This window comes from Colias philodice, chromosome 2 (genome assembly GCF_061535455.1).
Source record: "Colias philodice isolate Cphi_HAF_F1 chromosome 2, ilColPhil1 Martin Lab GWU primary, whole genome shotgun sequence".
NCBI lineage: Eukaryota > Metazoa > Arthropoda > Insecta > Lepidoptera > Pieridae > Colias > Colias philodice.
The window spans coordinates 3538697-3559904 of NC_143087.1; the positions used below are offsets into that span (position 1 = coordinate 3538697).

At 34.1% G+C, this 21208-nt stretch overlaps 3 protein-coding genes and 1 pseudogene across 5 annotated transcripts in view; 2 read left to right on the forward strand and 2 right to left on the reverse strand.

Annotated features, from left to right (window-relative positions):
• The first annotated feature begins 982 nt into the window (after positions 1-982).
• Positions 983-4800, forward strand: LOC149490264 (myrosinase 1-like). The gene is made up of 6 exons (XM_089702193.1): positions 983-1228; positions 1309-1439; positions 2496-3160; positions 3237-3545; positions 4001-4239; positions 4563-4800. Exons 1-6 carry the CDS (start codon positions 1206-1208, stop codon positions 4726-4728), a joined length of 1533 nt encoding a protein of 510 aa, XP_089558319.1. The 5' UTR covers positions 983-1205; the 3' UTR covers positions 4729-4800.
• Positions 4801-7169: 2369 nt separating this feature from the next.
• Positions 7170-9377, forward strand: LOC149490265 (myrosinase 1-like). The gene is made up of 6 exons (XM_089702182.1): positions 7170-7303; positions 7384-7511; positions 7589-8253; positions 8338-8649; positions 8732-8970; positions 9201-9377. Exons 1-6 carry the CDS (start codon positions 7206-7208, stop codon positions 9361-9363), a joined length of 1605 nt encoding a protein of 534 aa, XP_089558308.1. The 5' UTR covers positions 7170-7205; the 3' UTR covers positions 9364-9377.
• A 3066-nt stretch (positions 9378-12443) lies between these two features.
• On the reverse strand, positions 12444-15643 carry LOC149490266 (myrosinase 1-like; annotated as a pseudogene). Its single transcript, XR_016316476.1, has 6 exons — positions 15614-15643; positions 15372-15502; positions 14608-15269; positions 14212-14522; positions 13643-13881; positions 12444-12650 (listed from the first exon to the last, which is right to left on the reverse strand). The product of XR_016316476.1 is annotated as a myrosinase 1-like (transcript).
• Positions 15644-16171: 528 nt separating this feature from the next.
• Positions 16172-21208, reverse strand: part of smog (G-protein coupled receptor 158 smog) — a 29046-nt gene continuing 24009 nt past the window's right edge. The window contains exons 8-11 of one of the 2 annotated variants that reach the window (XM_089702802.1): positions 19411-19614; positions 19023-19220; positions 18599-18619; positions 16172-17881 (exon numbers count right to left, since the gene is read on the reverse strand). In XM_089702802.1, the coding sequence (XP_089558928.1) occupies positions 17738-17881; positions 18599-18619; positions 19023-19220; positions 19411-19614 (567 nt within the window). In that variant the 3' untranslated portion in view covers positions 16172-17737. The remainder of the gene's footprint in view (positions 17882-18598; positions 18620-19022; positions 19221-19410; positions 19615-21208) is intronic. The other variant, XM_089702809.1, reaches the window with a different exon arrangement.

Sequence of the window (21208 nt, forward strand, 5' to 3'; positions counted from 1 at the left end):
TTTATTTAATCATTTATTGTAGGTACCACACCATTTAATATTACAATGTACAGTATAATATATATCTGTTTGGATGCGAAGTACAAAAGGTGACCTTATCGCTTAAAAGCGATTTCTTCCAGGCCACCTAAGGTAGAGGATAGATATATAATACATATAATTAATGTAACGCGGGTGGCTGAAAAAGTAAAAATATATATGTATATTATTATGAGATAAAAATAAAATAGGAAGTAATATAATATATTACATATTACATAGTGTTATAGAGAAACCTGTATTAATCATAATAGAATACAATAAAGTAACTATAATGTGTATATAAATATAAATAAATAAAATAAATAGTTACAGTTAATATCCAGGAAATGCTATATTTAAAAAATGCTAGTGTAAAAGACTTTTCATCATCTTTTCATCATCAATACCTCAATTTGAAAGCAGATGGAGATTTATGGACCAATATTAGAAGTTAGTCAAGGAATTCGGAACACGTGGTATTCAATAAAGCTATTGTACATATGTTTTGACATTCACCAAAGGGAATCGTGCTGAATATCGGAGTGATAGTATGTTGCTTTATAGTAGACAGTAGGTATACTATATTTATTTTCATTTATTACCATCCAGTTGTTTCAGTATATACATCATCAAGATATAGACAGACAGACAACTTTATTTTAAATGCAGTGTTGAATTCGTTTATAACTTATGAAATGGCCCTATTAAAATCACTATATATGTATTTATTTTTTCATCGCTAGTATGTATTTGTCCTAAATAATTATTGCCTTCATGAAATATGTATTTATTTCGACAAAGTCGATAACTGGCCCGTATTATTTAAATTTACTAACATTCACATTTTATGTTTTCATATTTAGGCCGACAAAAATTTAGATCTACATAGTTGTATGAAGATCTAAATTTTTGTAGTCCATAAAAGGCGTCGATATAAAATATCGGTTCCAGACATTAACATTTCAGTGAGTAGAGAACACGCACAATTTTGGCCGTTTCGTCAATTTTTATTTTTTAGTGTAATATTGTTATGAAATGGGGTCTTAATACGGACGTGAAGTGAATAATTATTGAATAAATTCAATAGAATTATATCTTACTAAGTATACTCTCATATACACAATTAAAGATTAAGTCATTTCTATAAATACTGGTGCATTTATTCATAAAGAAAAATCAGAAACATGAACCTACGTTTAGGATTTCTGTAAGTGATATTTGACTTTGAAAATAATTATTTGAATTTACAATGAACTGTTTTATATGAGTCCGTTTGGAATTTTCCAGAGTTGTGATTTTATTATGGCAATGTAGAGCAATTGCGTGTAATAGTAATAAAGTGCGGAACTTACCGGGAGGGTTAATCCTCGGCTCAGCAACATCATCATACCAAGTGGAAGGCGCATGGGATGTCGATGGTAAATCATTTAGATAGGTTGTATTTATATGCGACCATTATAAGTACCTACTTTACCTATAATGGCCGCCTTTAAAAAATTTAAACTAAATACTAGGCAATTAGAAAGACATTCAACGTTAAAACGTAGTAACTAAGAACTATTTATATAGGGTGTCCCAACAAGAACGCAAGATTTAAATTTGACATAAAACGCAGATATTAAAAAAAAAATTGTGAAAGCTATATTATATCGTAAAGTAGACAAGATGAGGTTATGTTTGGAACAACACACCAGGGAGATGGCCGCCGCGGCTTTGCTGGCACATACGCGATCTTTTAATGAAATTTTCAATGACCGTTTTACATAAATGCTGTGGTATTTCATCAATACAGCGTCCAATTTCGTCTTTTAAGGCTTGGGTCGTCGTCGGCTTAATCGCATAAACCATGGATTTCAAAAAAACCCCTAAATCGCATGATCTAGGTGACCAATTATGGTTCCCAAAGCGTGAAGTAACATGACCGAGAAATGACTGATGCAGCAATTGTATTGTTTCTCTGGCTGTATGACATGTGGCGAAGTCTTGTTTAAACCACATCCCCTCCAGCATGCAAGACGCAAATTTTTTATCAAAATTCGCTGCATAGTGGATTCGGAACCACCAATTTTTGGAGCTCGGTGTTGAATTGAGATGGATGGAGTTTGAGCGATATCATCACATACAGCTGCGATATTTTCGGTTGATCGACCTGGTCGAAGGCGCGTTGTTGTCTTTACATCACTAATAGACCCAGTTTCAGCAACTTTTTCCATTAATCTCTTTTACTGATCGCAATTTCTTTGTTCGCAATTTGCTTACTGTAGCCGCAAAACTTTCACTATTTTGGTAAAACAAATTTTACTATGAGAATGTGTTGATCCTTAGTTTAGCGTTACATTTTCACTAACCTTATACCTTCTACTAAAAAAAAATAACACTTGTTGATATGTCAAACAATGACACTTCGAATGGCGCCAAATTTAAATCTTGCGTTCTTGTTGGGACACCCTATATAAAAAGTTTTAAAATTGCAGGGAAATCAGTAAATATTTACGATCATATAACTCACACCAATTCATGTTATTCACAAGATTGTTCCAATGGAGATGTTGCATGCAACTCATACTACAAGTACAAACGAGACGTAGAAATGTTGCGAGAGCTTGGATTTGAGTTTTATAGATTTTCACTTTCCTGGACTAGAATACTTCCAACAAGCTTTCCAGATAAAATTAATAAAGCAGGCGTCCAATATTATAATAACTTAATTGATGAATTGCTTAAACACGGTATAGAACCAGTGGTCACAATCTTTCATTGGGATTTACCGCAAAAACTGCAAGATATGGGGGGATGGACAAATCCTTACATTGTAGATTGGTTTGGAGATTACGCACGTGTTGTTTTCGATCTGTTTGGTGACAGAGTAAAATACTGGGTGACTATTAATGAGCCACATCAAATTTGTTATTGGGGATATGGAAATACTTTACTTGCGCCGGCCTTAAATATAAAAGGTGTTGCAGAATACTTGTGTAGCAAGAATTTACTTCTAGCTCATGCTAGAGCATATCATATTTATGACAAAGTCTACCGACGGCTCTACAATGGTTCTATTTTTATAACCATTAACGCTGAATGGTACGAACCAGTGAACAAACACAACAAACAATCAGCATATGATTCTAATCAGTTTGTGGTATGTATTTATTTTTATATCTTTCGTAAAAAATGGTTTTTTAATCGTAGAAATCAGTTTATTCTGTTTTTTACAGTGGGGACAATATGCACACCCTATATTTTCCGCCGTCGGTGACTACCCAGCGGTTATGAAAGAAAGAATAGCAAAAAAAAGTAGGGAACAAGGATTTTTCAGATCTAGATTGCCAAGTTTTACCCAAGAAGAAATTTTATATATCCGTGGCACCTCAGATATGTTTGGACTCAATCATTATTCATCTCACTACACTTACAGAAATGGTTCTGAAGTGAATTATTTCGAGAGCCCATCCTTTGACGACGATCTCGGTGTTAGAAGTTTTCAACCATCTGAATGGCAAATCGGGAAAGCAAACGTAACAATGGTAATGTTCATTACTTATAATATTTGGTATCATTTTTTATAATCTTAATAGATTCTACTTGTACAGTTATAATCTTTCGTTTAGGCGCGGGACATATACAAGCGGCGCGGCGCGCATCGGGCGCACCGCGGGCGCGCCTCAGGCGCGCATCGGGCGCACTGCCGGCGTGCATCGGGTGCGCTGTTGGCATTTTGTATGAAATAACTTTGGAAAGGCGGCGCAACCGAGGCACAACCGTGGCGTGCCGTCTCGACGCCTTTCCAAAATTCTTTCATACAAAATGTATAAGAAGGACGTGGTGCGAAACAGATTCAAGAGGTGCGCTTATGGCACGCCCGCGCCCGCCGCTTGTGTTTGACCCGTGCCTAAGTTAGAACTTAGAAGTTTAGTCAAAAAGACGTACCTTGATTGTTACTTCTTTTTGACTGTAATGGTCCACATTTAATTTGTTTCAGTTCGCGCCGTGGGGTTTCTACAATCTTTTGACCGAAATCAGAAAGGCCTACAATAACATTCCTGTATTTATAACTGAGAATGGTATTGGTAATTATCGTGACATGAACGACGACGATCGGGTCACCTACTACCGTAACTATCTATATGCTGTGTTAGACGCTATCGAAGATGGATCAAAAATTGTAGGTTATACAGTTTGGAGTCTTATGGACAACTTCGAGTGGTTCAGAGGCTATACGTAAGTGCATTATTTAGTTTTCATGGGAAGATCTTTTTAATTCTCGTATGTAGATTTGGACGTTGTCTTATATTTGCACCCCAATAATAGAACAATTTTAAATATGAAAGTTAAATTAAAAAAAGTGTAATCGCGCTGAATATTGAACCGTCATTACAAAATTAGAACAATCATTAGTGTCCTCCTTTTTTATCAGGAATGCATTGACATAATTTAGGCCCAACTTCGTATAATTTATTGCACGCCTCATCATTCATAATATCTACTTAAGAATTTTATATAGTTTTAGGCTTGATATTTGAATTTTTCTTCCGTTTTTACAGCATATGTTACGGCTTATACCAAGTGGATTTCAAAGATCCAGATCGCACGCGCACTCCACGTAAATCTGCATACGTCTTCAAGGAAATCATGCGCACACGCAGCATTAACATGAGCTATGAACCTGACGTATCCATACCTTTGACCATTGACGAAGGATACTACTAATCATCATATAGAATAATCAAATTGAATTATAGCTGATAATGTTTCTTTGATAAGAGTTAAATATTGAAAATTTCAGAATTGTGTTTTATTTTAGAGTCACACCTTCGGACTACCAGGCCGCCCGTGTTGTCTAAAAGTTTACATATTATATGCTACTAGCGACCCGCCCCGGCTTCGCACGGGTGCAATGGCGGCCGTCCGGTACCGCCGCAAACGCTACGTCCCGCAATTTTTAAATCAGTAATATCTTCGAAAATATTCACTTAAATCATACGGTGTAAAGGGCCCATATAGATCTATTTTTATTTATTACCCTTCAATAAAACTATACATATAAAACTTATCTATAGGTACTTATAATAAATCTGTAGAGAGGCCAATTCTGTACATGAAATATATTTAAAAAAAAACTATGAAGGGGTAATAGGGATCGCTACTGATGCCAAAAATGCAATCAGTAAAATTTTTGTCTGTCTGTCTGTCTGTCTGTCTGTCTGTCTGTATATTCGTTATAGAAACAAAAACTACACGACGGATTTTAACCAAATTTGGCACAATTATTCTTCATACTCCTGGGCAGGTTATAGTAAAAGAATCATGTAAATCGGTGTAGAAACACCAAAGTTATACATGAAATACGCTATAAGTCATCGCGCGTGAATACAGAATCATGCAGCCATAAGGATTATTTTTGTGTATCAGTTGCCGCGTTCGACGCGCTTCGCGGCGGGAGCTATAAAAAGGCGGCGGGTCTGCACCCGTTTCGCGTTGTCATGGCATCACGTGTGAACGGCTGAACCGATTTCGATAATTCTTTTCTATTATATTCCTTGAAGTACGAGGATGGTTTTTATGTAGAGAAAACGTAAATATGTACCACGGGCGAAGCCGGGGCGGACCGCTAGTTGCTAATATAAGTATACAAAACAAAAAAAAACAGTATAGTTTATTAGGCGGCCTTATCACTTAGAAGTGATCTCTTCCAGGCAACCTGGGCAAAAGGTAACAAGCTTACTGAAATGACAATGGTAGGTGGTAGAAAAAAAGCAAGGATAAAAAAAAATTAAATAAAATAAAATTAATAATTAAAATAGATTTACGGATAGATATATAAATAAAGATACTTAAGGATAAATATACTGCACTCGAATATACACAATTATATTATACATTAATAATATATATACATCATACAAATTACACATATACTTATATGACTATGATTTATATATATATATACATGATAGATCTATATTAAATGAACAATGTATTCAAGGTAATTAATTCGTTAAGGATTAATGCTGTATTGGTTAAAATCGCTTCGAAAATTAGCCATTATTTGTCGTAAAAAGTAAATGACAAAAAAAGTTATTGTGGGTTATCCATAAGAGATAGACATATACCATCACGGACTTTTCTGTAGACCTTTTCAATGTGTACAATACTTAGAACATTATTTTGATAAAACGTCTCGTAGGGTGCCTGCGTTTGCACTGTAAGTGGAAAAAATGTAATTATTTACGAAATCACATTAGAAACCTCAAAAATAACAGTACTTCTCTTCTGGATGTTATTATACATATAAACCTCCCACTTGAATCACTCTATCTATTTAAAAAAACCGCATTTAAAATCCGTTGCGTAGTTTCAAAGATTTAAGCGTACAAAGGGACATAGGGACATAGGGACAGCGAAAGCGACTTTGTTTTATACTATGTACCTCGCTATCCGTTAGTGAAAACAGAATGAACATCGTTAGTACAAAACAAAAATATAAACTCAAAAAATACACTGTGATCGAATTAATGGGTGTTAATGGTCAATGAACCCACTTTAATATTGCTTACAAAAAAAAATCGTAAATGTACAGTTATTTGTTTTATAAAAATAAAAAAAACAACCCTTTTTAAATACTTAACTAATAGATAATTTGTAGACAATTTTTGGACGGCACTCTAGATAATAATCGATAAGAAATCCAAAGCTGTAGCTCTAATAAAAATACTGTCTCTCCGTCTGAGATATTGTATCAATCCGAAACGAATGATTTCATATGAAAATGGTATGTTTTAAGTTTATACTCTGTAGTTAGATAGGTCCAATATGCAGCAGCAGAAGAGGTAAAATCGGTCAATGCGTTATTGGGTTATATATTTACAAAGATAGACATAAAAAAATAAAGAAGATATTAAAGGTTAATTGCTATGTAGTACAGAATTCATTACAGTCAAAAATTCTTTTAACACTCCTGTAAATTGAAAACGAGCAACTTGAAACGCCGTTGATTTTGCTTATGATTTTGATTACTACTAATTAAATTTTTGGTATGCACAGTTGGACATTCATCTCAACTAAACAGAACCAATCGGAAGCGTATCTAACTCGAGCTTCGCCACTTTTTATTTAATATCAGATGTTTACAGATCGGTGCATGGGCTTTACTGATATGTCCATCATTTTTAATAAATACCTGATAAATGTACTTATATATAAGTGGATTCATTCTAGGAAACAACATTTCTAACCTTACCCAACTGAGTCATCTAACGAAGATGCATAGTTACGCAGGAGTTATGTAAGTTATGTAAAAAACAATAACTTCATGTACCTATATAAAATTCGATGTAAATGCAATATGTAAAACTTTGCCCTCAGATTGCTCCTGATTTTCGCAGCAGCTAATGCGAATAAAGGTCGTCATGAAGTAAGGAAATTCCCTGAAGACTTTTTATTCGGTACAGCGACTGCTTCTTATCAAGTTGAAGGGGCGTGGAACGAAGATGGTAATATTCTAGATTAATATACAATGTATTCGAAATATGTTTTGGTTATTTAAATAATACCTATGTTTGAATAACAGGTAAAGCTGAAAATATTTGGGATCGTCTGACACATACAAAACCATGTACAGTAAGAGATTGCGACACCGGTGATATTGCAGACAATTCATATCATATGTATGAGAGAGATGTTGAGATGATGAGGGAACTCGGTCTAGACTTTTACAGATTCTCAATTTCATGGTCTAGATTGCTTCCTACAAGTTTCCCGGATCAAATTAATGAGGCTGGAGTAAATTATTACAATAACTTAATTAATGAGATGCTTAAGTATAATATTCAACCGATGATTTCCATATACCATTGGGATCTCCCTCAAAAATTGCAAGATTTGGGTGGATGGACGAATCCACACATGGTTGATTGGTTTACAGATTACTCGAGAGTAGTATTTGAATTATTCGGAGATCGTGTCAAAACATGGTTCACTATTAATGAACCGAGAGAAGTTTGTTACCAAGGATATGCAGGTCAATCCTTAGCTCCGTTATATAATATATCTGGTTATGCCGAATATTTATGTGCCAAAAATTTATTGGTTGCTCACGCTAAAGTTTATCATATGTATCATAATGAATTTAAACCCAAACAAGGCGGATCTATTGGAATAGTTCTAAGTACACCTTGGTTTGAGCCAGAAACAGAAAATGATGTTGAAGCCGCAGAAGACATGATACAATTTGAGGTATAGTAACTATCTACTTCTTTACATAATATAAAAAGTCCAAAAAAGGTATCATATACATCATTCAGTCTGTTCCTGTTTCAGTGGGGTCAATATGCTCATCCCATTTTTTCGGAAACCGGTGACTTCCCACCTGTAATGAAGGAGAAGATAGCTGCAAAAAGTGCTGCTCAAGGCTTTTTGAGGTCTAGGTTACCAGAATTTACTGTTGAAGAAATAGATATGATTAAGGGCAGTTCTGACTTTTTGGGTATCAATCATTATACAACAAATTTAGTTTATAGAAATGAAACTGTGGAAGGATACTTCGAATCGCCTTCATATTTTGATGATATCGGAGCTATTCCGTATCAACCAAATTATTTTGAAGACGAAATAGGATCCTCATGGTTAAAGGTACTAATATAAATAGATATTAATTATTATAAATGTATTATGAATAGTCCTTTACAAATAAAATTAACTTTTTTTTCTTTAGGTCGTGCCATGGGGCTTCCATAAGCTGCTTACAAAAATTAGAAATGACTATGGAAATCCTATAGTATACATTACTGAAAATGGTTGTTTAGGTAGAGAAGGTTTGGAAGATAACCACAGGGTCAGATATTATAAATTGTATTTGAACGCAATGCTGGATGCAATGGCCGAAGGGTCAAATGTCCAAGCTTACACTGCTTGGAGTCTTATGGATAATTTTGAATGGATGCAAGGATACTAGTAAGTTGTTGTATAACTATTATACACTGAAAATTCTATTGCGCTTATGTAATGTTTTTAAAATTGTGTGTATATGTTATGTAGGTAGTTATATGAGGGTATGCAATCTCTTCTGTAATATTAAAAATAAGATGAAATCTAATCAGCTTAAGTCAATGGGAGATCTTTTCTTTCTATCGAAATAAGATAAGATATAATAATCTTTGTAAAACTTGTAATCATTTTTGCAGCGATCGATTTGGTCTGTATGAAGTTGACTACACGAGCCCGGAGCGCACGCGCACAGCCCGCAAGTCAGCCTACTTGTACAAACAAATATTGAGAACTAGGGCTTTAGACATGCACTACGAACCTGACATTTCAGCTCCTATTACTATTGATGAGGGTCACTAAATGAATAAATGAACATATCAAAACAAATTTTTGGTTTTACTGAAAGCCTAAAATTAAAAACTCTATTCGATTTCTTTGATTTTTATTTATTTATTTATTTATTTATTTTGGTCTACCAACGTTTGTTTACATTACATATAACATATCAAAATTCATATACACAATTATAAGGTCAATGTAAAAAAACACTTACAGGTAAACACAACATGCGAAAAATAAGTTTAAAAGTATACAATTAGCGATAAACCGAAAAAAAAACAATATATAATATATAATGATATACAGGGTGTCCCAAAAAGTAGTGATGAACGGAAGCTGGGAGGTAGAGGACCTAGAGGGCTATCCGAATCACCCCCATGTATGTTATGCGATTTTTCGTATTTTCGGAGTTATGACGTTTTTTTCAATTTTTCACCTATCGCCGAGTACGATGATATTTTCACTCATGGTGACGTCAATTATTGCGCTAGATGCTTGATTTTTTTTGTTTGCTAAGCTGAATGATAGGCCAATTCAGTATGGTAACATTTACTATCGTTAGATCTTCGAATGGAATAAAAAAAAGAATTAAATGCTAAGAAAGATAAAATTACCCAGTATGTTCACCACTTCAAGGGCCCGTAAAAAAATAAAATCACATAAAAAAAGTTTTCCGTTTGGTTTTTACAAACTTGCTCTATCTATCAGGTAGCTACCGTGAAAATTTCATTTTATTATTCAGAAGGCTTCAATTGAAAAATTGAAATCTAAATGTGGTAAGTGCAAAAATTTTATTAACATGATGATCATTAAAACCAAATTAAAACCAATAAATAGGTGTTTAATTACCAGAAATTTTTAAAATAACCCCGCTGTTACTCAATGTAAGTGCGACATCACTGTAAAAAGTTGTCTTTTAAATGTCTGAATGCCCTTTTATCATTTTTAATGGTTTCTTTTGCTACTATGAATTTCCGGGTTATTTCGTCCAAATTGTGGCAATCTCTCGTCTTTGTAGTATCCCCACGGAAAAAAATCAATAGGGTTTATGTCCGAGGATCGTGGAGGCCAGGCTAAAGGGCACAGATACCCTGAAAGATGGATTGGTCGTTGCAGCCTGCGCATGCGCCGGTGACGCCTGCCTTAAAGCCTGGCCTCCACGGTCTCTCGACCTAAACCACATTGATTTGTTTCAATGGGGATAATAAAAAGACCTCGGCTACTTGAGAGAATGCCACAAATTTGGACGAAATAACCCGGAAATTCATAGTAGTAAAAGAAACCATTAAAAATGATAAAAGGGCATTCAGACATTTAAAAGACAACTTTTTACGGTGATGTCGCACTTACATTGATTAACAGCGGGGTTATTTAAAAAATTTCTGGTAATTAAACACCTATTTATTGGTTTTAATTTGGTTTTAATGATCATCATGTTAATAAAATTTTTGCACTTACCACATTTAGATTTCAATTTTTCAATTGAAGCCTTCTGAATAATAAAATGAAATTTTCACGGTAGCTACCTGATAGATAGAGCAAGTTTTTAAAAACCAAACGGAAAACTTTTTTTATGTGATTTTATTTTTTTACGGGCCCTTGAAGTGGTGAACATACTGGGTAATTTTATCTTTCTTAGCATTTAATTCTTCTTTTTATTCCATTCGAAGATCTAACGATAGTAAATGTTACCATACTGAATTGGCCTATCATTCAGCTTAGCAAACAAAAAAAATCAAGCATCTAGCGCAATAATTGACGTCACCATGAGTGAAAATATCATCGTACTCGGCGATAGGTGAAAAATTGAAAAAAACGTCATAACTCCGAAAATACGAAAAATCGCATAACATACATGGGGGTGATTCGGATAGCCCTCTAGGTCCTCTACCTCCCAGCTTCCGTTCATCACTACTTTTTGGGACACCCTGTATAATGTACTTAATCTATCCTATTCCTTAGAATTGAATTAAAAGTTTTGCGGAGCTTGTTGGGGGAATCTACGAATATATCAAAAACCTCACTGTAGTCGTTTACAGTTTTACAAATTCTCGGAATGGGTGAGTTCCGACCCGATACGGTTCTGCGTTGAGGAGGACACAGCGGCAATAGAATCTTACGAGGATATCTGGAAGGGACCTTTAAGTTAAATTTTTGCAGCACTTGGGGGCAATCGATTTTACCATTGAACAATTTTAAGGATTTGATAGGTACCAATATTTTTATTACAACGTCATAATTGATAATTTTTAAAAATTTGATAATTTTTCATTGTTAAATTGATGCACTGCTCACATATCTATAGGTTCATGTGTCTTGTTTGTTCAATTTGTATGCTCTTTCTATTAAAATAAAACTATCAAGGCGAATGAGCAGATATTTTATAAACTGAAAAAAGGTAATGATACCTTTCTCTGTATTATACTTTTACATCTTATCGGTCACTTATGAGCTATGACTTAAAAATTATGATTAATGAAATGACTAGCTTTTCGCCCGCGGCTTCTCCGTTTGCAAAGAAAAACCCGCATAGTTCCCGTTCCCGTGGGATTTCCGGGATAAAAATCTACCCTTACCCTTTGTGGTAATAAAAGTTACACTCTATATGTGTGCTAAATTTCATTGTAATCGGTTCAGTATTATTTGCGTGAAATAGTAACAAACATACACACCTACATATACTCATACATCCATCCTCATAAACTTTCGCATTTAAAATATTAGTAGGATAGGATGTAGAGTTTTTGGAAGGATGAAAATGTCCTATTCCTTCGAATTATTGCAACACGCTTATCTACAACAAATTATTTAAATTGTATTGTCCAACAAAAAACGCAAAAGAAGGTTCCTGTTCATAAATTATGAAGAAATTTTTTTTCTGGTACTACAGACTACAGACCACTACAGACTGAAAGTAACTATACTAACTCCGTTATTATTTTGCACTGTTTACTTATGAATAAGTTACTATTTTAGTTTTGTAATTGAAGAAAGTACGGAGTTACTTCCATATATCAAAAAGTAGAGACTATAAGAGACTAGAGAGGTGTAATATGTTTAGTGATTTCCTTAATATTTTCGATGAAAATAAAACAACCAACTCTTTACGAATCTAATTTAATATAATATCACTCATTGATCATAGTTAATGTCCCTCGTCGATCGTCATAGGAACAGACATATCCGGTTCATAGTGTACGTCAAGGGCGCGTGTACGCAGGAGCTCCTTGTAGAAATAGGCGGATTTGCGCGGCGTGCGCGTGCGCTCCTCGTCGTCGTAGTCCACTTCATATAGACCGAAGCGGTCACTGTAATTGTTATCAAAATTAGGTATTTGTAACAAAATTCTTGAAATTTCACGTTTTCAAGGTTTGAATGAACGTTTTTAAGAATTTGGTAAAACACTATGGGGGCTTATTCAGCAATTACGAGGATTTGCGAGAAATTTGATTGGAAATAACCATAGAAATCTAAATAACAAGACACTAGAAGTCGTAAGCGTGCGTGACCTTGTCGCCACTCAGGTGATTTGCACATCACCAGTTGCATTCGTCACTGTTCAGTTGCTCTGGAGACGTATGAGTGTATACATGGTGTGTTTCAGCAATTCCCATTGCGGAAATTCTTCCACAAGTTGTAATTATACTTATAAAGGAATAATATTTCATCGGAAAATATTTTTTTTTTGAAATAATGCCGTTTTTCCTTAAAATTATAGAATATTTACAAGTATTACGAGTGTCACCATAGTAATCGAAATAACAATGAATGACACAGTCTACTATTCTTATTATCACGTTTGTTCGTATTGGAGCAAAAAGTCTCATATACTTAGGGATGTTATTCTAAAATAAACCGTAAATTCGTGCGTTAGGATACATATTCAAAAGCTTAATTTAATAGTTAAGTTAGTTTTCACTAAAATCGAGCTGTCCAATAAAAGGCATAGTTTACTTGTGTGTACTGTTTAGCTTTCGGTTTGAATGTGTTGATTTTGGCGACAGCGGTTTTCATACGAATTATGATAATAAAGCACTTCTATGTGTCTTGTTATTTAGATTTCTATGGAAATAACCAATACAAACGCTTCAAACTTCAAATTAATGAAGGGATATGATTGGTTCTTTAAAACACATTTCACGTTACTCATCCTCGAAATTATTGGTGGAAAAGCACCCTACTGATGATTCAAATTTATGTTAATTTACTTAATAATAAATCGAATTTTCTCTCATTTATATTTCTAAACTCACTATTTTCTAAAAGGTTATACCAATAAACATAAAAACATAATACTCACTCATACCCATAGTACCATTCGAAGTTATCCATTAAACTCCACGCAGTGTATATTTTCACATTAGATCCTTCTTCCATTGCGTCCAACATAGCGCTTAGATATTGCTTGTAGTAAGAAACTCTATTATCATCCTCAAGACCAACAGTGGTAGAGCATCCGTTTTCAGTTATATACACGGGCGGGTTGCCGAAGTCCTCTCTTATTTTAGTCAAAAGTTTGTAGAAGCCCCATGGCACCACCTAGATAAAAAAGTTAAAATAAGTTTTGTTAAAGTAAATATTTAGTTGAGTTTAGTTCTTATGATCTAGGTAGACTCTATTGTATACCGAAAAGTAACTCTAGAGAAGTATTTTCAGATTTGTTTATTTTCCGAACAGGAAGAACGCAATTAAATATTCACTGATGATTTCATACATAATGATGTGCTTAATGTACTAACAATATCGCGATTTCATTCTTAGTTTATGACTTGATAAAAAATACCATAAACGCTTCATAACACGTATTAAAGAAATCAAAGAATTGATCGAATTGTACACAAAAAAAAAACATAATAATAAAGTAGGTACCTTTAACCATGTGGAACCGGGATATGAAAATTCCCATTCTGTAGGTTGGTAATAAACTGCGTCCATGTCGTGCATATAGGAAGGAGCAGTGTATAATCCGTCCACCGACTCATTTCTGCTAATAGAGTCGTGTAATGGTTGACCCCAAAGAAGTCCGAGCTACCCTTAATCATAGACACTTCCTCTGGCGTAAATTCTGGTAATCGCGGTCTGTAAAATCCTTGTGCAGCACTATTGGCACCAATGTTTTCTTTCATTGCGGGAGGCCAGTCTCCAGATTCCGAGAATATAGGATAGACATATTGACCCCACTAAAAATACCAGCGAATTAATTATCTGCATATTAAATGTTTATTAAGATAAACAAGTAAGATTGTTATTTAAAGAACAAATTACCTCAAACTGTGACACTACGTCGGCTGCTTGCGTATGTTCCTCAGATTCTGGTTCAAACCAACGTATACTAAATACAATACCGATTTTTTTGTCGTTACTTGTTTTAAATTCATTGTGGTACATGTGGTAGACCTTTGCATGAGCAACCAATAAATTTTTGGCACACAGGTATTCACCATACCCCGTAATATTTAGATGTGGTGCTTTAGAATTTGAAGAATATCCTTGGTAACAAATTTCTCTAGGTTCGTTAATAGTATACCATGTGTCAACTCTATCCCCAAACAATTCAAAAGCAACTCTAGCGTAATCCACAAACCAGTCGACGATGTGTGGATTAGTCCATCCGCCCATGTCCTGTAGTTTTTGTGGCAAATCCCAGTGATACAGGGTTATCATTGGCTTAATATTATACTTGAGCATTTCATTAATTAAATTATTGTAATAGTTAACTCCAGCTTCATTAATATGGTCTGGAAAACTGGTGGGCATCAATCTGGTCCACGATAATGAGAATCTATAGAAGTCGAGGCCAAGCTCTCTCATCATTTCAACATCTCTTTCGTATTTGTAATATGAGTTGTCGGCGATATCACCTGTGTCACAATTATTAATAACACAAGTTGTGTGGCTCAGACGATCCCATATGTTTTCAGATTTACCTGTAAATAACCGTTGATTTTATTTTCTGATAATTATTCTGGATGACCTACTCATGTTTTAATTAAGTTTAAATACCCCGGTTTTTTAATTAAAGTTTTTACCATCAACATTCCATGCTCCTTCTACTTGGTACGATGCTGTTGCTGTTCCAAACTGAAAATCATCTGGGAATTTTCGTACTTCATGACGAGCACTTTTTGCACTCGCCGATGAAAAAACCAGCAGCAGCACCCTATAAATATTTTTTTTTGTTATAGACAGAAATAAAAACATATATATAAAATTAAAGACAATTAAATATGATTATTATTAATTATTTATTGCATAATACATAATAACTTACGCAACTCCACAAAGTCGTAACATTGTTGTAACCGACTTCTATAGAAGTGATGAATCGACATAATGTTTCTCTTTTATATGGCATAAAAAAAGATTTACGTTTTTATCGATAAGAAATGTCTAAATGATCGACATATCGGAAGTTTATTTTGTAAATAAAATACTTATCTACTGATTATTGTTCTGCATCTGATGCTGATCATGGCCCATGTTCGTATTTAAAACATTGCGCAGATCGGTTACAAATTAAATTTTTATTTTATAACTCGCACCTACCTATCTACCTCATATGTATTTTAGAAGCGTATGCAACAATTTTAATTTTTAATGAATTCATTCGATACATAACTGGTTCGATGTCAACAAACTAATTTTATCGAATTTTTGCCGTAAAACGACAGTCAGTGAAATGGTTGCACAAATGATAAAAAGATTTGTAAATTGATATTTATTTCTTGTGTATTTCGCAAAACGTGTATGATAGGAATTAGAAAAAAAACAAACAAATACATTTAAACATATTTATTTATACAATAAATATATTTTAAATAATATCGGCATCACATCGTCAATCCGTCGCGATCACGCAACTTCAATAAGCACAACAACTCTAATTTTTATTATTTAAAATCAACAATTAAATGATTGGCCATAGAACATGTACAATGCGATCTCATTACAGGTTCAACATTAAATGGTATTTACAATGGGGGAGTTAAAATCTATTATTTACCTACATGGGAACACCATGACGGTAGGTAGGTACCTACAACCTAATTGTACGTAATATTCTAACACTTATTATAATGATTTTTATTTTATAACAACAACGAACAAATAAAATATAATATGTACCTAAATAACCATATCATTCAAGACGCTTTCACTCCTTATGACTACAATATGAAAATTAATATCACTTTGGTTTGTTGTGCATGAATTACGAAAAACGAAAATTTCGTTTTTTTTTTAACCATCCAATTATATATTTTCACAATTATTGTTTTATTTTTAGGGTTATTCATGTCTTATACGCTGAGTATTTATTAATCTTTTTTCGAATACCACTTCTCCTTAAATGCACGATCGAGTTTAAGTACACATAGTTATATATCGACAGCTAAATAATGACTAGAAAATGGAAAGATACATATATTTAGAACGGCAGATCATATTAAGAATTTATTTATTACTTCGCGTACGTCGCAGCCAACATTTACAGTGAATACGTATTCTTAATAAATATCATCTTCAAACTTCGTATTCGTAATAAACAATTATCTAGCAAAGAAAGTTGAATATGTTGCGGAGTAACTGTTAAAATGTTGCTGGTGCTTCGTGTTGCATAGAACGCATGATGAAAAGTTCTTGCGAAGCGTGCCAGGTGAAGAACAACATCTAAAGAAAGATTCCAACAACATAGACAGCAAACTGTAAAGACTGAGAAACAATACTTAGATATAATACTTGTTACACAATTCTCCTGAACATGGCAGATAATAAATGTTATAATTATTCATGATGAATTCATTATAAATTAAGGTTGCATTAAAATAATCAATAGTTATTAAAGATTAAATAAGACATGGTTTTGTGTCAACAGTGTAATGAATTTCATAGAAAAATTGGCTGCGATATACTCAATAAGCAAGTTTAGTGTCTAGCTAATATAATATAATTTAAATAAATAATTTGGAGATAACCTCAATTCCATCATATTAGAACAGACAATAACTAATGTGTGATAGTAATTCACGTTATTAAAGAAATGAGTTACATCATCGAGACAAAGTTTAACATTTAAATTACACATTTATCAGGTCAGTATACAGTTTCATATAGGTACCTAATTATGAAAAAAAGGAAACATCGATTAAGTATGAATTTAACAGATATAGATTGATAAAGATTTAAAAATAATACACTTTATTAAACGTCCTTTTTTATTAATTTATCTGGAGGCAGGACGTGGATAGTTCATAGTCGATTGTGGACAACGTGACTAACTATCCTTAGGGAATATCGAATCGTAATAATCGATCTATGCATATATCCAGTTAGTCAATTGGGTTTTCCAATAAACTTCACAATTACGTGATATCCATCAAATCAATTTTTTTTAATATCACGCCTGTGTATCAGCATCAGTGTAATGTGAGGGTCCTTCAGCGGAACACACGGAGTCTTCCGGAGTTCGCGACGCGTCGCCCGCTTCGCTCGCTTCTACCGCGCCGCTCTTGTTCTTACCACCGCGACGAGCTTGTAATGCCTAAATAAGTTATACTTTGTTCAAAATCTGGGTATAGACTATATGTTTCTATAGAAAGGTACGGCCTTACTACAAAATTAAAATCAGTCACGATATTTTAAACATTTTTTTCGCTCGTAATAAATAAATTCTGATCACAATAAAGATTGCGAGTAAAGCCGTTTGTTAAATAGAAGCAAAATTATTGTAAGAAATAGACTAAGCGAAAAACTTCAATGACATTTAACAGTTAACACACTACAAAAATCGCGTGTCCCAATAAGTAACAAAAGCTCAATCAAACACATTTAGTTCAATAATCACATAGTTAATAATCACACATCGTGTTCAAAACGCTTTATTTATATTAAAGTGTAAATCCATTTATAGCGGTGACAACGTTGCTTTAGAAGATCGCCGAGTGCGGGGCAGTAACATGACCTTAGTTTTAAACTATCCTTTAGAAGGAAGGAAATGTGATTTAACGTTCCCAATACTTAGACTAAGTAATTTCCCCCTTCATTAAGAAGATCTCAACTGCACCCGGCGAAAAGCGTAACATAGCTTGCACGGTAGCAAAGGTCAGTGCACAGGTAGAGGGTGTGCCTCGTATGAGTGTGTCATATTTGAATTTTGAGTTTGAGTTTATGCACTAGGGGAGATTTGGGGCGAAGGCGACAACCACAAGGGGCATGCGGGTGCTCCGTTGTGCATGCTGTATATATCATAACACCTTACCTTTTCGCGACTGCCCTTTTTCTAGGTGGGGCAGAATGGAATGTGAAACATGGATTAATGGCAATGAAGATGAGATTTCGTAACTAAAATTGTTAAGGTTAGTAATCCAGGGCACAAGGCTTAAGATCACAACATCAAAATTAGGATACAGATAATATTAATGGAATGTATTTTTTGGATGTTAAATAAATGAGTCTCATATATTACAGTAATATTTTTTTCTCATGCTTATGCAAACTTAAGCTTATCATTGGTGTTTACAAATTGTTCCTGTTGATTCAAGTTAAAATTACATCATTTATACGAAGACAAGAAATACAGATGTTTGAGTACAAACAACTGTATTAATATTATTAAGTATAATAATATTAATTTTTAAAACATGATTCAAAATTATATGATTATCAACTTAATTTATACGCACTTGTAAAGAAAAGCGTCTATGGGGAGGTTTCCGACCTCCCCTACGCTTGCTGATGTGAGGGTTGTCCCTCCGTAGCGTCTTGTTGCGCAGAATCTCTAACTGCACGTACAGCCTTTTCAGTTCAGCCCGCACCTCCTCTGAGGTTGGTTCCTCTTCACCCTCCACACCGAATCCTTCTGCAGGTCCTCGACGAGATACCTATGGAGATATGAAGGTAATGGTTAGATCAGTAATATACTTCATATTATGGAATTTTGATGTTTTGTTACAGCTAAGATGATGATTTTGATAAACATTCATTATTTACGGATACCTTTTTTAATTTTTATTCACTAATCACACACAACATATTTAATTAGTAATTAGTTGCACTGTTCAACATACTAACTTCTTGAGCCAAAGACCGTGCTCTGTAGCCATGCCAGAGCCTCGGCGCAAGAACACACGCGAGTGCCGCCCCTGAGGACAGATGCGCCCGAGCCGCTGACGCGAGGGGCGAACGTTCAGGCGCCGCGCCAGATACTGCTGCCACCCGCCAGGCGATCCCGCAAGCGCCTTCTATCCATAGAGCTGCGGCTAGCCAACCGCGCTCCTGGAAACGTTATTTACCTTGTTTATAGTTCTAACTCTATCCATAGAGCAGCGGCGTCATGGTTTCCTATCATTTGATTTATTAAGTTTGTTGGAGAGATTTCATCCTTATAATTGACCCCAAAGATCGATTCACTAAAAGGACAGGGTGTAATTTTAACATATTATTTTAGTCGGTTCGATTACCGGGCGTTACAAGCAAATTGATTTGCGGAAATTGCGGATTGCGGAAATATTTGAAGTAGTTTATTTCTCTTAAAAATAAAGTAATATTTCATTTAATTAAAAAATCTACTCTTCCTCCAGGGAATTATAAAATTCCACTCTGTTTATAGTTTTGTTTATAGAATATTGCACATAGAATATCCTCTATTCACAGAGCAGCGGCTAACCGTAATGGAAAAATAAATTTGGAAAATCCAAAAGTGCACGCCTCATAATTTTTTTTTTAATAAATATTTATTAATTATTATTTTTGTTTATTTAATAACAATTAAACCACATCGAATCAGACCCTGAAAAATGAAAGGGTTCTATTCCTGAGCATACTCAAGCGTAAGAGAAAAAAAAAGACTCGATTAGTAAAGTATTTCGGTCGCTATCGTGTTAACAAGAAAAAGGATCCGCACATACAGACACACGGACGTCCAAGACAGAACTTTTTTAAACCGTTTTTTAACTAGTTTAAATAACAAAAATGACATCAAAAATATCATGAACGTTAAAAATAGTGTTTTTTCTTAATATGTGTGTGTATGTATTATCTTACAAGTGCAATGTATGATACATAAAGACATTTTAAGTTTGAAAAAATCAGATGTTTTGCGCGAAGTGACAGTAGTACCCACCTCAACGCTTCGCTTATGAGGCGTGCAATAATATCAAAACATAAGAAATGTCGCAAGAAATTGGTTTAATCAGTATTTAAGCCTATAGACTTTTAATTAAACGGTTCCGTTGACCAAAGAGATTGATACGACATAGATAGGTATATTATTATGTTAATATGTAGTTCAAAATAATAGTTCGAGGAAATGTATCATGATTGATAGCACTTAGCAGGTATATCTAATAATAATCTATGCCCCCTATCTAAACAGATATAAATTGACGGTTTTTTGACGAACAGTTTATACTCATCGACCATCGTTCACTATTTTAAGAATTTCTCTCATATAACTATAATAGATATGTTTAAAATATTGAATATTACGTCAATTGTTAATTGCTATTTTTATTTAATTCTATATACTCGAATTATTATATAATTTGAATAGATAATGGGAGTTCTTTATAAACTGAAACTTCAAACTTAAAAATTTATGTCTACTTCAAATTGGAGGTCCGTAATAAAAATTTCTATCTAGAATTCTGCACGTTTTTGCAAGCATTGTTTCCAACTAGAAAAAACACGTGTTGCCTTTATGAGAAATGAACACTTATGAAGGTCAAATCCGTAGCAAGCAACTAGGTCAGACATGTCATCAAAATTTATCGGCTATCGTTTTCAATTGTACCGGTATTTGCCATATATAGATCAACGATTTCATGACTATGAAGTATCAATTGACCATTGTAGTGAAATGATTGAAGAA

Bases quoted from the DNA above. Each gene is read 5' to 3' on its own strand.
- LOC149490264 (XM_089702193.1), top strand. From the start codon at position 1,206: ATGAACCTACGTTTAGGATTTCT. The intron at 1,229-1,308 runs GTAAGTGATATT...GGAATTTTCCAG, and splicing joins AACCTACGTTTAGGATTTCT to AGTTGTGATTTTATTATGGC. The intron at 3,546-4,000 runs GTAATGTTCATT...AATTTGTTTCAG, and splicing joins GGAAAGCAAACGTAACAATG to TTCGCGCCGTGGGGTTTCTA.
- LOC149490265 (XM_089702182.1), top strand. From the start codon at position 7,206: ATGTACTTATATATAAGTGGATTCATTCTAGGAAACAACATTTCTAAC. The intron at 8,254-8,337 runs GTATAGTAACTA...TTCCTGTTTCAG, and splicing joins AAGACATGATACAATTTGAG to TGGGGTCAATATGCTCATCC. The intron at 8,650-8,731 runs GTACTAATATAA...TTTTTTCTTTAG, and splicing joins TAGGATCCTCATGGTTAAAG to GTCGTGCCATGGGGCTTCCA.